The sequence below is a fragment of the Manacus vitellinus genome, unplaced genomic scaffold (assembly GCF_001715985.3).
Source record: "Manacus vitellinus isolate BGI_N305 unplaced genomic scaffold, ASM171598v3 scaffold_31_pilon, whole genome shotgun sequence".
Taxonomy (NCBI): domain Eukaryota; kingdom Metazoa; phylum Chordata; class Aves; order Passeriformes; family Pipridae; genus Manacus; species Manacus vitellinus.
Genome location: NW_021940379.1, coordinates 2,317,866 through 2,333,890, shown reverse-complemented (window position 1 = coordinate 2,333,890; position 16,025 = coordinate 2,317,866). Strand labels below are relative to the sequence as shown.

Sequence of the window (16,025 nt, the reverse complement as noted above, 5' to 3'; positions counted from 1 at the left end):
CAGGAGATGTTGTGTAATATAATGAAAAATATATAATATTTTTGTTCTGCCTGTCACCAGCAAACGTCAGCCACTGTAACTTCAATGTGCAGTCAGAGGGGTACAGCAGGAACTACAAAGAAACCTTGTACTACTTTATGGGAGACTAAAAAACCAGACTAGAATAACTTTGTGACAGAAATCAAGTGGAGGGAATAAAATCCTTAAGTTGTAAACAGGCTTGTACAGAAAAACAGCCTTTTGCTTTCATTGCTTTTAATTATTTTCATTATTTTTGAGCAGATACTGAGCATTTCTCGAGCTGCTGTCATCACCTCTGCCTCTGGTGGCAGGAGCCTGGGATAAGCTCCTTCCTGTGCTGGTCTCCTGTGTCCTTGTGCTTCTCTGTGCTCACAGTTACTGAGATTTACCAGAACATGCTAATGGTCTGTGGGGAAAAATTCAGTCCTGTGAGCTGCCCATGGAAATTCCTGCTTGGAATTTGCCTATTATGTAATGGGATTTAAGGTAACGTTGCCTCACCCTCCAGTTTAATTTTATATTAACAGCTCTGTATGGTGAACATCCTTTTCATCTTAAGGCTTTGCTGTGCATCTTTCTGTTCATTTAGAAATGACACTTCCAGTATTAATGACCATTGTGACACTAAGAAATGTGTGAAACAGAAGAAATAGTTGCTATTTTCATGTGGGCTGCAATAACCAGATTTCCATCCCCTGAATCCTGGTACATGTTATTTAGGGAGCCTGAATGCCATTATTAATAAGGCCACTATGCACAGAATGGTGGCATTTCTTGGCACACTAAGTGGGATTAAAAAATACAGTTCCTTCATTTTTTTTCTCCAAGTAAAACTTAGAAAGGACTGAAGGGGAAAAAAAACAGTGTTTGACAGAGGAGAGGAACAAACTAGACAGTGAAATAAAATAATTTCGAACCTCAGAAATGTATTTTAATTGCAAAAGAAAAATATTCCCATTTTTCTCATTTAGAAGGGCAGTAATTGCTGAAGGATGAGTGATTTCAAGGTGGGATTGAGGGAGGAAGAACAAGTAAAAAGATATTTTTATTAAAATGAATACAGATCATTTGTTATAGAAAACATGAGTATGAATCACTACCTTGCAAACACAGCCTTACTGAAATTGGGCAGGAAACAAATGTAAACCATAGAATTCTAATAAAAATGCTGGAATGTTTTCTTAGAGACAACCTCATGCAGTGCTGTTACCCAGCTGTAACTGCACTACCTGTGACACACCTGGGTGGAGATTCTGCCTGCATCCATGAAATCATGGAATCCCAGAATGGTTTGGGTTGGCAGGACCTTAAAGCTCAACCAGTGCCACCCCCTGCCATGGGCAGAGACACCTTCCATTATCCCAGGTTGCTCCAAGCCCTGTCCAACCTGGCCTTGGACACTTCCAGGGATGGGGCAGCCACAGCTCACTGTTCCATCTCTTCCACTGTTGAATTGTCATCACGGTCAGGGAGTTTCCTAATCCACAATTGAACTTGTGTTACTGCAATTTAAGCCTTTTCATTCATTTTTCCATTTTTTTCAGGCCCAGAGAACAGTTTATTTCCTTCCTCTCATGTGCAGTTTTCTTCACCCATGAGAGCTGTGACCACAGTTCCTGTCCATCATCTCTGCACTAAATAATCCTTGCTTTTCAAACTTTCTCTGCAGGCCATGTATTCTGGAAGTCTCATCATTCCTCTGGGATTTCCTCCAACTTGTCCACACCTCCCTTGAGCTGCTGCTATTTAGATGAAGCCTCACCAATGTGAAATGTTCCAGACAGATTCCTGTCTTCCATGCAGTTCTCCTACTCGGTGTCTCCGTGTCCTCTCTGCTCTCCCTGCAGCTGGGTGATATTGTTGCCTCATTCTGGGCTTGTAAATGAAATAACAGCTTCCACTTCAATTCTGGTTGTGGTGCACAAGCAAAGCAAGCTGGCATTTAACACTGCTCTCCCTAATCTCATGTCTCATTTTCTTACTCGAGTAGCCTTTCATGGAGGGAAGGATCTAAATGCTACCCATCAGTGAGGAAGAGTGGTTGGGAGCTGAACAGATCCCTGAGTGGTTGTCCTGAATTTCTGAATCTCAAATGTCTCAGAAGGCTCATTATTAATATCCAAAAATAGGTAGGTTTAAATACAGCTATTCGGTGCTGTTTTAAAATTCAACCTCTCTGAAAACTGGTGCAGTAACACGAGGGAAAAATAAATGAAAAAAAAAACACCTCTGCTACAATATTCTGCTCCAGATTGTGAAGATATAAATGTAACGAGGTGGGTTTATGTAATTCATACAAATTATTACAAGGTCCACTTGTGTTTCTCAGGGTTTGCAATGTTAAATTCACAAGGTCTGTGACAGCCTGGGCTGAGATCTGAGGGGTTTAAAATTAGTTCTTGAAAATGAGTTCCAAAAATGGCAAGTTTTTGGATCAATGGTTGCTGCAAGAACAGCAGTGATTTTGAGTAGCACCAAGGTGGGGCTGATGCTCAGACACAAATACAACACATACCTTTGTCAGAACATCTCTGGCTTCATATTTACCCTTTAATTTACCTAAAATTTTATTTTAAACTCTTGGAAAGAAAAAGTGTCATAAGCTGATTTTCTCCTTGACTATGAAGAAATAATTTGAGTTTCTACATTTCAATAATTTTCTCTAATTTCCCAAGTAAATTGGTTGAAATACTAATCCTGCAAATCCACTTGTTTGAGAGCTATTTATTGACACCAAGAAAGAATTCCAGTTGCTGACACAGAACACACAGACTTTTGATTTCTCTTTTAGGAGCATTGCCTTGTTATTCAAATATATCTTCTGTTCCAGGGCAGACAGCTAAATTGTCTAATTTTTTTTCTATTTTGTGTTTAAAAGCAAAATTTTAAAAGCTTTCATTTTAGTGAAGTCAGTGTAAGTGCCACATGGAGTCACAGCCCCGTGACACAATTTTAAATCTCCTGGGTACGAAGAGGCAAAGAGGATGTGAATCCCTTCCCAGCTCTATGGGAGGTGGGAACAGTGAATCCCAGGCTGTGCCTGATTCCCTCTCCTCCCTGGAAGGTTCATTCAGCTCTGACTGAAGCATTTGTCAAACCTGCCTCAGACTTCCTGAGAGAGGATGAGGATGTTCCCACCCCCCAAACCTGATGGCAAAGGGAAACACGGGGAGAGCAGCTGTAGCTGCAGCTCAGAAGTGATGCTGGATGAAATGAATACTGAAATGAAAACTCCAAATACCTGTTTTAACATTTTCCTCCGTTCTTTTTCCAACTGAAGTTTGGTTAAATATGACTTATTCACAGGATGAGTTGGTTTCAAATTCTGGTAAGTTTTCTACCAGCTGTACATTTTCTTAAAATCTCCCTTAGCATCGAAACTCACTTGGGGATGGTCCCTATAGAGTTGCAGAAAAATATTGTTATGACACCTACAGGAGCTTATATTTTATTTATAATTATTTATCCATATTTATATCATTACTGTCAACAGAGGAGATTTTTTAAGTTATAATACATGTATCCTAATACCATTTTACATCCTTTTTACACCCAATCATCCCATCAGAACCACAGATATATAAATATTTATGTCAAGCTTCAGCATCTTCCTGCTACAGTGATACCCAATATACCCTAAGCAGGTTTCAAATTATTCCATTTCACTCCCAAATAAGGATGTTTTTCCTCTGTGACAAAGCAGAACTAATCAAAAAATTGAAGCAAGTGCATCTTGGTTTTTTCATTTGTTGATAAAAGTCTTGGTTTGTTACAAAAAAAATGCTTTAAGAGTAAGATAAATTATAAGTTTTCATAGCTTTTTTTGAGTAGTAGAAATTTAAACTATCTAGAAAAATTTATAAATATTGGGCTAATTTAATTTCATTCATATAACTCAGTCTAACTCCATCATACAGTAAGGTTAGTAATATTTTGACATTGAGAGTTTAAAATATATGTAATAAATATAGTAAAATGAAATGTATGAAGAGGTAAGTGGGTGGAAAGCTGGAATTACTATGACTGGCAAGAATTCGTCTCTACTACTGATTTTTCCTCATTCCCTAGAATTCTGTAGCAGCTGTAAGAGCCACTGAAAAATAAAATCTTCCTGTGATGTTTTACAGACCCAAAATGGAACTGCTTGAAAGCAAAACACAAAGCACCGCCTGTGTTTGGATTTGGAACCCATCACTGTGTTTCAAGAAGCCCATGGATGGGAGAAAGCAGAGGGACCTGGAGGAGATGTCAAAAATCAGAATGTTTCCAGCTTGAGTCCACCAGCCCTGTTTTGTAGGTGTTACCCAGAGGGAAAGGCCTGAGGCAGCTGGTTATGGCAAAAGGCTGGAGGTGGTTTTTTACATTTTAGACTGAGTTGTGCCAACCCTGACAAAAAATCTATTCAGTTACCTGTGCTGGTAGAAATCTTGGGAATAAACCCCCCAACTCACTGCTTGTTGTTCACCCCAAACTGACTCACCTTTCACAAGCACATCTCCAAGTAAGGAGATGGTGTTAAAAAGGGATGGATGACTGGGGACTCTGAAACAACAGGACACCAAAGAAAAGAGCCAAAGTCAGATTTCAAATGAGAATTTTAAATGAGGTGGCTTTTGAACTTTTGTCATCTTTGTCTTTTACTCGAAATTCATCAATCAGTTCCAAGACTGTGAAGTCTTAATTAGCAGGTTTGCACAGGCACTGCAGCACTAACAACCCTTTTTGCTGAGGAAAGGGAGGCAGGGCAGTGAATCCCTGGCCTGAGCAACTGTAAGTCTGTGCTGATTTTCTCTTCAGTGGTGACAGGCATTCAAAACAAACTTAAGACTGAAAGGCACTAATTGAGAGCTGAAGCCATGCTGTGCAAACTGGAGTGGCTTTTCCTTTGGGGAGAACAATTTTGCTCCCTGTGTGGTGCTGTCTTGCAGCTGTAAGTGCCTACATCTCCAAAGGTGCTCTTCCCATAGTGCCTTCTTTCCCTTCTTTTCTTTCTTGCAGCATTTCTCCTGTTCTTTCCAGTATTTCTTACTTGTTATTTCCAGCATTTCTTACTTGTTACTTCCAGCCAAGAATCTGCTTTTAAAGGAAGAGTAAGAACTATTATACAGTAAAGTCACCGCGAGTGAACAATTTGATGGGATATAAATACAAGGGAGACAAACAAAAAGGGCTCTAGAAGTCTGCTGTGGTTTTGTCAGTGAAGGGATGCTGCTGATTTCTGTGAGAGTTCAGTCTTCTTATGCTCACTATGACTCACCTGTTTTTCCCTCTGTTCCTTACAGCCAGATGGCACAAACCAGTAAAGGCCAAATAATTCATCATTCCACAGATTTGGGCTGGACTGGCCTGCAGGTGAAGCCAGGATGGATGAAAATCGTTTCATGCTGTTACAGGTAGGAGAGTTTCTTTGTTTGGAATGTTGTAGAGTTGAGTTTATGATGCTGCAGTGGAGTGGCATGTGCTTATAAAATCCTGGTCCTGGCAGGTAAAAGTCAGTCTTTTCTGGAATGGTTATATGTACCTTGATTTTGTGCTTAACAATATCAGTGTTTCTTTAAAAATAACATTGCTACAGATAAACCATGAAGAACAGTGAATTGCCCTTCAACTCAAATTACTTTACAATCAATCAACAGAAGACCCAAAAGCAGTGCTGTCAGTCAGCCAAAGCCACCACAGCTTGGAGGACTCCTCCAGCATCACCCCCTTCATCAGATCATTACTTCACAGACAAATAACATCAGCCCAGCCCTGCACGTGCAACACAGGGACCACACTCCATGTATTGTGCTCCAGTCTGCCAGACTGTTCTCATGTGGCTGTTCATTGTGCAGGGCAAACACATTAAAAAGCCATTTATTAGGCTTGATTGCCCAGTCTGCCCAGGCTTGGTGTGGTGGCAACTGAATGACATGAAAAGTTGAAGCTCAGGGTGAAAGAGTGGGAAGAATGACAGAAATTCTACATTATAAATCCTCAGGAGCAGCTGCACTGAATGGATCATGCTGGGACACCCTTTAGGTGAAATCAGCACTTATTGCAGATAAACCCAAGCCACAGAATGTTATTTATATTATTTTAATTTATATTTTTCATTCAAGCTGTTGGGCAGTTTGGGGATTAATGGGTCACCTGTGTTAGAAGACAGTTACAGGAGGATGTGAGATACTGCCTTGATGAAGTCCTGTTTAATTACAAAGCATGAAAGCTTTTTTTCCTAGAGCACTGGATTAAATAAACCACAGGTTTTTGTGCACATTGCTTTGACCAAAGCCAGGATTTGGACACAAAAAAAAAAAGCCCTCTCGAAGTTTTCTTTTGCATCAGCAACCTTAAAATGCAGTTTTCCCCTTTCTCCCTCTGTGTCCCTGCTCTGCTCTGTGCATGTGTTTCTCTCACACAAACACAAAGCTCCAGGTTTCAAATGCCCTTTTTGCACTGTGGGTCAGGCTCAGGGAAGCCATGTGGATAATGTGCAACGTACAGAAGCTTTGCCATGTGCCTCTCATTTGAGCAAGAGTTGCTGTGGTTTCAGTTCCCTGATTCTAGAGGGGCATTTGTTCATTCTTTTTGTGCTTATTTGAAGGGACAGTTATGGTTACTCACCAATTTCTATGAAATTCCCCAAAACAGATCCTCCCTTCAGCTTAGCAGGACATTCACACCAGGAACTGGAATGCTCATGATACCTGGACATCTCCAGTGGAACATTTTGAGGGTGCATCATTCTTTTAGGGTCTTCATATCTCCTTGCTGTGAAAATTAACCTTCCTCCCTTTGGAATCAAGGACATAATTTGCACTACTTTTGTACGTTTTAGCTTGTATTTTACTTCCTCATGTGAAAATGGGCATTTTGAACAATAAGATACCAGGTACTGCCCATGGTGATACCTGAAAGCCTTAATTTTAAAAACAATTACATCTTAAGTGCATCTGTCAATAGAGTGAAAACCCTCTGCATTAGGTAGGACTGACAGAAGAGATGAGGATGAAATTGCTTCTGGTTTAGTCTCTATTTTTTCCATGAGATTTAGAGCCTTGGTGTGGTTCTCTGCACTCACTGACTTGCTTCAATGGATAAATAGATGATTTTACCTTTGTGTAATTTCTTGGTGTTCTAATGGCAGTTTTTTGCCTCTGCTGGGTGTCACAAGGCCAATGTGCTCAGTGGATGTAAAGTATGAAAAGCTGGTTATTATCATCATTAAAAATAATCTGCAGGCAAAGCACTGGGAACTGCTAATTGGGCAAAGTGCAGGAGCACAGAATGGCACCAGACATTCTGAATATTCGAGTTGTACAAATAAAATGGACTAAATTCTGCAAAAAAACAGCATTAAAAGGGATAAACAGGACTGTGAAAACATTGATTTCTCCTGTCACCTGTGCCAGTCTTCAACACAACACAATGTTTGTATTTTTTAGTATTAAATGTTGATATGATCTCACTAGAACAAGATTAGAATAATGTATCAGCTCCCTCCTCAGTGTCATCCAAGCAAAGACCTTTTATTCTTTTATGTACTTTAAAGCATAGACATAATTTTTTTCCCTGCAGAAGTTTAAAACACTTCTTGAGACATGATATGAGAAAGTATCTCTGCTTTCTGCAGTGTGTGAACATTGACTTCACTGAAATTAAGTTACTTGCTCAGGATCCCACAGAAAAATCAATGGAGCCCAGAAAAAGATTGAATTTCTTGAATCTCAAGTACTATTTTGACTACCATGCTCCCTCTCTCCTCATCATTATTACAACTAATAAGTACTTATGTCTGGTATAGTGTGAACCATGGTTAGGTCATAGAAGCTGCTGGCTCTGTGTGCAATCTATCATGTGAAGTCATTTCCCAGATAAATATTGAAATAATGGTGGGAAAAGGGAAAAGAATTAGCCAAAAAAGGCAGTCAGCTGACAAACATGGGGGTTTTTTTGACTCTTCATAGGTCAGAGGGTCAAAACTGCCCCCCTAAAAAACCCCAAAGAACAAACAATGGAAAAGCAGCTGAACAAGGAAAAATGTTTTTGGTTGTTGGCACATGTGTCAAATTCCACATGTAACCATTCCAGACCCACCCTCAGGCATGACTCAGGGACAGTGGCTGGCTTTGCTCAATCAGTGGCTTCCTGCACAACACAGGAATAAGATACTTATAAAAATAAGGCTTTAATTGTTCTAATTGCTTAAACAATGAGTTATCAAGTGCTTAGTGCAGATTGTAATGTAGGAGAACTGGAGAAATCAAATTAACAGGTGCTGGGAACTTCAGATGCTGTTCCCAAAACACAACAGGAGCAGAAGCTCTTAGTTCTGTACCCATAGGACTGGTATTTATGTGACATGTTGCTTCAGAACAATAAGGATGGAAGAAAGTGTAGTGGAGTTTAGATGACTGTCCTGTGAAGTTCTAGATCTCAGACTAAGCTGTCCATGTGTCTGTCTGGTAACAGAGTAAAAGCTGATAAAATTCTAGGAGCTGCAAAAAACCAGTTTTGATTTTATACCCAGTTGATTTTAATAAGGAGAGACCAGGAAGCCCCTCTACTGAAGGACAAGAAAAAATGTACTGAAAGAAGAATATACAGAGAATCTGAAACAAATTCTGCTAGTAAAGTCTATTTGGATGAGGTTTCTAATGCTGGAATCATTTAAAGTGGGATGGGAATCAGCACCTGGAGAAGGGCAAAAGGAATCATCTTGGTTTTGCTAGAGGGACACTGCCTAGGCCAGCTCTTCTCAGCTGCTCTTGCCTCCATTTTCTGTTGCTAAAGCACATCATCTTCCAGGTGAAGACAAAAAAACTGTCCCCAAACTCTTATTTATTCTTTGTTGAGCTTGTGGGGAGATCCAGAGCGACTTTTTTTTGCACCAATGGCAACAGTTCTGCAAACTATGACAAGAAGGGCAGGGATCAGGTGGCAATATGTGGGGGGAAAAGGTTCAGCCTCTCCATGACAAGGCATTTCCTATAGCACAGGTGAACTGAGCAATCCCTGGACATCTGGGAATTTAGCATATTTTCCTCACCACCAGTCCCAAAATGTGGGGCAGCCCTGTAAAAGCTCCTTCACACTCCAGCCACAGCCATCTTCTCTTAATTAAAGTTAAACCCATGTGTGCCAAAGTAACCTTCTCTACAAACCTGGCACTGCAAAGTACTTTGTCTTGCAGATAAGACTGTTTCTCCTAAGGATCCTGGTCCCAAAGGATCCTCATTCCAGGAGCAAAGCCAGTGGCTGCCTCCCTGAGACTGTTCCTGACACAGCAGCTGGACAGAGCCAGGCTGGAACTGCACCCACGGGGTCACTGCACATCTCACAGGTAAGAACAGGTGCCTGGAGATAACAAGGCATCACATCTTATTACCAATTCCCTGGGAAAGCCAACATCCCTCTCTCTTTCCTCTCCAAAGGATGCTTTATTATAATTACATATCACTTTATTAGGCAGCTGAAGCAAAGAGCACATTTGATGCTAATGAAGTGCTGCTGTGGTTGAGTCTGTCACTATTTTTGGCCCTGCACATCTCCAGCACTTCTGATTGGGTGAGGGAGGCTTTGGATGGCTCTGGCTTCTTCTGTGGGGGCTGCACAGGGAAAAGCAATGACTCAGCGAGCCAGGACTGCAGAACTGTTTGCATGCTTGGAATGAGAATGGCTGTGGGACGGGCAGAGCACACACAAAGGCTCTTTATGTGGAGCAAGGATTTGCCAGGTAGTGGACAGTGAAAAATCCTTCGGAATGTTCACTTTGTTTCTGTGTCAGTCACCTGTACAGTAGTTGTTTTTCTTGTTTTCCATCCGTCACCTGGAGCAGCTCAGGAAGAAGGCAGATTTCGCAGCACTCAAGGAAAATATTTTAGAGAGAGACACATCACAGCTGTCCAGTGGCTGCCTTTCCTTATGGACAATGAAGGTTGTGCTGTCTCCAAGCCCAAGGAGCTGCTCAGTCCCGGAAAGGCAGGATTTGGTGTTCCAATTTTCCATCAGGCCTGCTCCCACATCCCTGTGTGACACCAGCATCCAGCTGGGCCCAGTGACTCAGTCCAGGGATTGACAGCAGCACAGAGATATCCCTCCCTCCCTCCCTGCTCACCTTGCAGGGTGTGTTCCTGGTCACCACAGAGGTGACAGAACCAAGGTGAGGGCAGCACGTGAGGCCATTGCTCCACACCAGGATCCTATTTCCAAACCTCTTCCTGACAGCACATTGGGAGAAAAAGCCTCCCCTGCCAGTAAACAAGGGTAATGGGTGCAGGTATCACTTCATGTCTTCTGATACACAGATGAGGAATGTGTCAGGTAACCAGTCATTAATTACAGAGAACACTGTTGTGTTTTTAGGCAAACCCACAGGGCTATTTTGTTATTGCAACTTCCCCATTCCCAGAGGGGAAGGGAATGACTGGAGCAGTAGTACCTCCTTCAGTTTGCTCTCAGGCCACAATTTGTGTGACTGAATCTGGGTTTGCAGACCTTGCAATACCACGTGCTGATACAAACTATTCTGATTCTACTTGCTCAATGGGGCTTTTCCCATATAAGTGTTCCCACATACAATTTTTATTTTAACCAAGCTTTCTAAGCATATTGGGTTAAAAGTTCTCCTTGGCAGTATCAGTGGACTTAACCTGAGCAGCAGCAGGGAGATGTGTGCAAACCTTTTGTATCCTTTTAGAGTTGTTTATGTGAACAAGCCAGTCCTGCCACTGCAAGAAAATCTCCCATCAACTTAAAATCCTCTGACTATAGCCATGATCCAGCAAACCAAGTACAACAGAAAACATAACTCATCATAGACAAAATGACAGGGAAAAATAAAGAACACAGGGCAGAACACAGCACAGAGCAACAGAAACACTCACTCAGCCAGGGCAGGAATTCTGCACCGGGACACAGCCGGCTCACTGCCTCCCCCTGCTGAACCTCCTGCTACTTACAGAGAGTCCCAGAGCGGTTTGGGTTGGAAGGGACCATAAAGCTCATCCAGTCCCACCTCCTGCCATGGGCAGGGAGTCCTTCCACTAAACCAGGTTGCTGCAAGCCCTGTCCAGCCTGGCCTTGAACCCTTCCAGGGATGAGGCATCCACAGGTTTTCTGGGCACCATGTGCCAGGGCTCACCAGTCACAGGGAAGAACTTCTTCCCAACATCCCATCTAACCCTGCCCTCTGGCAGTGGGAAGCCATTCCCCCTTGTCTTGTCACTCAAAGTCCCTCTCCAGCTCCCTTGGAGCCCCTTTAGGCACTGGAAGGGGGTCTAAGTTCTCCCTGGAGCCTTCTCCTCTCCAGGTGAACACCCTCAGCTCTCCCAGCCTGTTAATTATCCAGAGAGAGATGGTCTAAGTAATCAGTGCTGTTACTTCCACACACATTTGACACCCCCCAGCACCAGCTGTACCAATACCTGTAGCCCCTGGGTGCCAGCCAGGTGTTCTGCAGGTGTCTTGAGTTATTCCACTGCCTCTGGAGCACTCAAAGCCCAATTCCTCTTTCCCAAAGAGCATGGCCAGTATGTGCCTTGTAAGCTCCCACCTCAGACAGGGTTGTGTTGCTCCCTTTCCCATCCCCTTCTCATAAATCTTGCATGAATTTGATGAAATCTCTTATTCCTCATCAAGTTTGACCCCGTTGGCTACTTTGAGCTCAGAATTAATGGGCAGCCAGATGGTGCAGTTACATAATCCTCCATTCCTGCAGAAGTCTGGCTAAGAAAGAGCTCCAGCCTGCCAGGTTTGTTAATATGTACATCCCTGGCTTTTGTAAGAGCAGAGCTACTGCTACCCAGACATCCTCTTCCAGATTTCTGCTGACTGTGACAGATCAAGAAAACACACAGGACTAACTTTTTCAACTCACTGTCAAAAAGTTTTAGAAATAGGAAAAATTACTGAGACTCCAGAAGTCTCCCAGGATAGAAAAATACTTCTCTTTCACAGAAACAGCTTTTCAACCAATTTCCAAGCCTACAGAATTAAGGATTTGCCTTCTGATCTAAGCAGGTGGTATTCCTCCCAACTAACAGCATTCCATCCCACAAGGATAAACAAAGAACAGGAAAGGGACATACTCTCCAAATTTTGTTATGGTTCCAGGGATAAGTTACTGTGCAAAACTCAAGTACTCCCAGTGCTTCCACTTTACAATCCAAGGCATAGCTCCTGAAATGCCTCTAAAAAGTTCTATATTTGCTGAGGTTCATGTGGTGAGTGAGGAATCAAAGCTGTTTGTCAAACACCACCTCAAGAGCTGCACAAAAGGTTTAAAATGTTGAGTTACCTGCAAAGTTTTATTGACAGAGCTGGTTCTCCACAAAAAAACCCCCAAAGCCCTGGTTTCAGCACAGCAAGCGTGGAGAGAAGTATGTCAGCAGGAATTAGGCTGGGGTTTATTGTGCACTGTGGCAACCCAGCATTATCTGCTATGCCCAAAAGAAAATCTCTTCAGGATCCCTCCCCAGCTCATTCAAAGTTAAGAAAGCTGAATTTCTGTTTATATTAAATAGTTAAAAAAAATGTAACAAACTCAACCCAACCAACCAAAACTACTACACCCCAAATCTTACACTCAAAGTTCTGGTCATTACACGTAGTCCCTCAGAATTTCATGCCACAGGCACTTTTCTACCTGTTAAATCATGCACGGCAAGCCTCGTGCAACATGTGCTGTCACAGATTGCAATGAACACACCAGAAATCCTTGCTTTTTTTTTCCCTTGGAATTTAATGTGGTGCTTTCAGAAGGCCTAGAACACCAATTTGTGAGGATAGACTCCATTGGAGAGGCAGAAGGTGGAGCGCAGGTACCCACGGAGCTGAGGCACCTTCTTGATCCGGGCCAGGATCTGGGAATCCACGGCCTTCTGGTCTGCCTTGCGCTGCTCCGTCAGCTCGTATTTCTGCAAAGCACAGAGAAGAACATGAAAATCCTGCACGGTGACCTCAGAATCTTCTGCAGAAAGGAGAAAATTCAGGGAAAACCCTATGTTTTGACATTCTCATGAAATCTTCATTTGTTCTAAATGAGGGGAATGGGGTGGGAGACCTGAGGTAGCTCAGCACTGAAGCCACTGTTTGGCTTATGCTGCTGGCAGGATCCAACCAGGAAAGGGGTTTCTCACTCAAAAAAAGAGATTTATATTTATTTATTCAACTGGAATAATCCCTGCTGCTGGTCTGCTGAGGTACAAGCAGAGAAGAATCCCCAAATTTAGCAGGGTTTTATCTCAGTGCTGTATTAATCTATTTTAATGGCATCACCTCATCTGATTAAGGGCCACTTAAAATCCAGCTGTTTGTTCCCTGCTATTCCCCCCTTGGAGCCTGGCCTGGGGTCACATGGGAATTCAGGATCAACGAATCACCACATCTCTTACTTCTTTTTCAGTGTCAAAGATCTCGCCTTCCTGGTGCTTGGGCTTCCGCAGCCTCTTCTTCTTGAAGTAGGAATCAGTGAGATGTTTGGGAATTTTCACTCCAGTGAGATCAACCTTTGTAGACGTGGCAATAACAAACTTCTGGTGGGCCCTACGCAGGGGGACACGGTTGACAACCAGGGGGCCTGAAGGCAGAGGGAAGAGAACAAAATCAGCTTTTTTGGTGAAAACAGTTGCTTTGAAGTTGAATTTTTGTAGTGTATGTGATGACTAGTTCCTTCAGAGATGCCTACACCTAAAATCTGAACATTTAAAACCCTTCCCCTCTAGAAATACCAAAAAATGCTTCCTGGTCTCTTCTACACAGTCAGATGCTGAAGCTTAATTATCTCCCCTCCACCTTCCTGCAAAGTCACAAATCCCAGAATCATTCAGGCTGGAAAAGACCTCCCAGACCATGGAGTCCAATCTGTGACTCATCCCCACCTCATCACTCAGTCCAGAGCCCTGAGTGCCACGTCCAGTCATTCCTTGAACACCTCCAGGGATGGGGACTCCACCACAAAACGTGATTCCATGTTGTCCCATGAACACATGACATGCCAAAGCACCCACATGCAGACTGGTTGTGCTACTGACCCCAGAGACAAACCTGAACTTGGTAAACCCACCCCAAACCCACTGAACCCCCAAACCAAACAAAAATATCACGAGTATGTAAATGTTTTTACCTGTAACCAGCAGAAGGCCAGTGTCCAGCTGCTTCAAGAAGACAACACGCTGTAAAGGAACGAGATGTGCCATCAGCTCTCAGGTGCCAGCACTCCAGTACCACAGCCAAACTGGGACTGTGCCCAACTAGGCCTGGTACTGGTACAGGCGCTGACAGTGCTCCAGGTGTGGGTGCAGCTGTGCAACCTGAGGAATTGCCACCCTGGGATCCAAACTACAGCACTTCCATGAGCACAGCTCTGCCAGAGACCTCCTCTGGGACTCTCCATGTGCCTCATTGCTCAAGGCAGAGCAAACCCAATTACTACAGTTTTACTCTTTGCCCATCCTACAGGATGGCAGCAGCCATCCCATCCCCAAAATTCTTTATATGAATTAAAGGCAGGAACTGGATAAAACCCAGAAAGGCATCACAACATCACATGGTCAGAGCCATCCCCCAGCTGTCTCACTGTTTCTGGTCAAGTTTGCCTTCTCTGAACAACAACCTTTATGTAATGTGACATAAAGCAAGAATGTTCAAGAAAATAAAGGATGTAAAGGATGTTAGTTAACCATCATTAAGATGAAGTATAAAATGTAACAGTCAACTGTTACCTTAATAATTAGATTAAGAATGAAAATGTAATTCTTTCTTTGCAGTAGCTACTAAGACTAAGTTTTGCCTTTGCTGCAGCAGCAATAGAAATATGACCAGGGTCTGCTGCTCTGCACTGCAAGACTCCTTTAATTTTGTCTAAGCAACTGGATTAGCCTGTCCTACTCCCAGCTCTGTGCAGAAAACCACTAATTTAAAAAACATTTAAAGTCCGCATCCCTTAACGGCCGGGCAAGGGAAGCATCCAGACACAAGCCATGGATTTGCACCCAGCGGCTGACCAGTGACATCAGCTGGTAGATCTGGGGTATCTCAGCTCCCCGTGGGGCTGGGGGGGCTCCAGGGGGGCTCACCTTGCCGCGGTGCCGCCCGGTGAGCAGGATGAGCACCGTGCCCGGGGTGATGGAGGCGCGGAGCCGCCGCTTGTGCTCGCAGAACGGCTTCTTGCCGTGGCTCAGCAGCTTGCGGGGCACGTCCTCCGTGGGGTAGTACCTGGGCTGAGGGGAGAGCAGCAACGTGGTTTAACACCTGCATTCCACACGGCAGAAACCCCTCACCAAGATTCTCCCTATTTCCCAAAGTTCAGCTTTCTGAAGGATTTGTTTCTGCTGCAGCCGGTGATGGGAACACACGGAGTGTTTCCTGGGCAATGGTGCACAGTGAAAGCTGCAGCCAGCTCTGTACTTCTGAGTGTGCTTCCACCTCAGCACAGCAACACAAACAGCACAGAAGCTGCTCGTGCCTACAACCATTCCCTAAATTCCCACCCTAAATTCCACCATCTCCCAAGAACCCTGGATCTGTATCTCAAGGTGAGCATTGCCAACAGTTCACTGAAGCACAGCTGAGCCTGAGGTCCCTAAGCTGCCTCAGTCAAGAGAGGCTCATCACCCAGCCCAAGGTTACCCAGAACAGCCTCAAACCATGAACATCCCACTGCTTTTCCATACCATTTTCCGGATTTTAACCACCCGGCTGCCTCCATTCTTGTCTCCACCCACTGGCTTGGTAATGGTGGCACGAGGCCTCTGCTTCTTCTTCTTTTCTATCTGTAGGCAAAGAACAGGGAGAACTCCTGACATTTCAAACCAAAGGCACCCCAGTGGCTCAAACACAGTGTTTCCTATCCCACCTTTGTCTCTGGAGCCGTGTACTTGCGCTTGTACAGGGCTTTCCTGGCGTACATGGCGGAGCGGGAATACCGCCCGATGCCGCGGGCCAGGACGGGGTTCCTGCTGGCATGGTGCTTCTTCACCCTCTTCTTCTTGTCCCCGGCTGCCTTTTGGCTCGGCTTCTGC

The 16,025-nt window shown here is 43.7% G+C and overlaps 2 protein-coding genes and 1 long non-coding RNA gene across 3 annotated transcripts in view; 2 read left to right on the top strand and 1 right to left on the bottom strand.

Annotated features, from left to right (window-relative positions):
• Positions 1 to 1,913: 1,913 nt before the first annotated feature.
• On the top strand, positions 1,914 to 9,340 carry LOC108640331. Its single transcript, XR_001921096.1, has 3 exons — positions 1,914 to 2,150; positions 5,304 to 5,414; positions 9,197 to 9,340. It is a non-coding gene; the product is annotated as an uncharacterized LOC108640331 (long non-coding RNA).
• Positions 9,341 to 12,767: 3,427 nt separating this feature from the next.
• On the bottom strand, positions 12,768 to 15,913 carry RPL6 (ribosomal protein L6). Its single transcript, XM_018076467.3, has 6 exons — positions 15,860 to 15,913; positions 15,678 to 15,776; positions 15,081 to 15,224; positions 14,129 to 14,177; positions 13,398 to 13,582; positions 12,768 to 12,920 (listed from the first exon to the last, which is right to left on the bottom strand). The coding sequence occupies exons 1-6, from the start codon at positions 15,911 to 15,913 to the stop codon at positions 12,768 to 12,770; spliced, it is 684 nt and encodes a 227-aa protein (XP_017931956.2).
• PTPN11 (protein tyrosine phosphatase non-receptor type 11) overlaps positions 15,912 to 16,025 on the top strand; it is a 22,915-nt gene continuing 22,801 nt past the window's right edge. The window contains exon 1 of the mRNA XM_029961206.1: positions 15,912 to 16,023. Coding sequence (XP_029817066.1) covers positions 15,912 to 16,023 — 112 coding nt within the window. The remainder of the gene's footprint in view (positions 16,024 to 16,025) is intronic.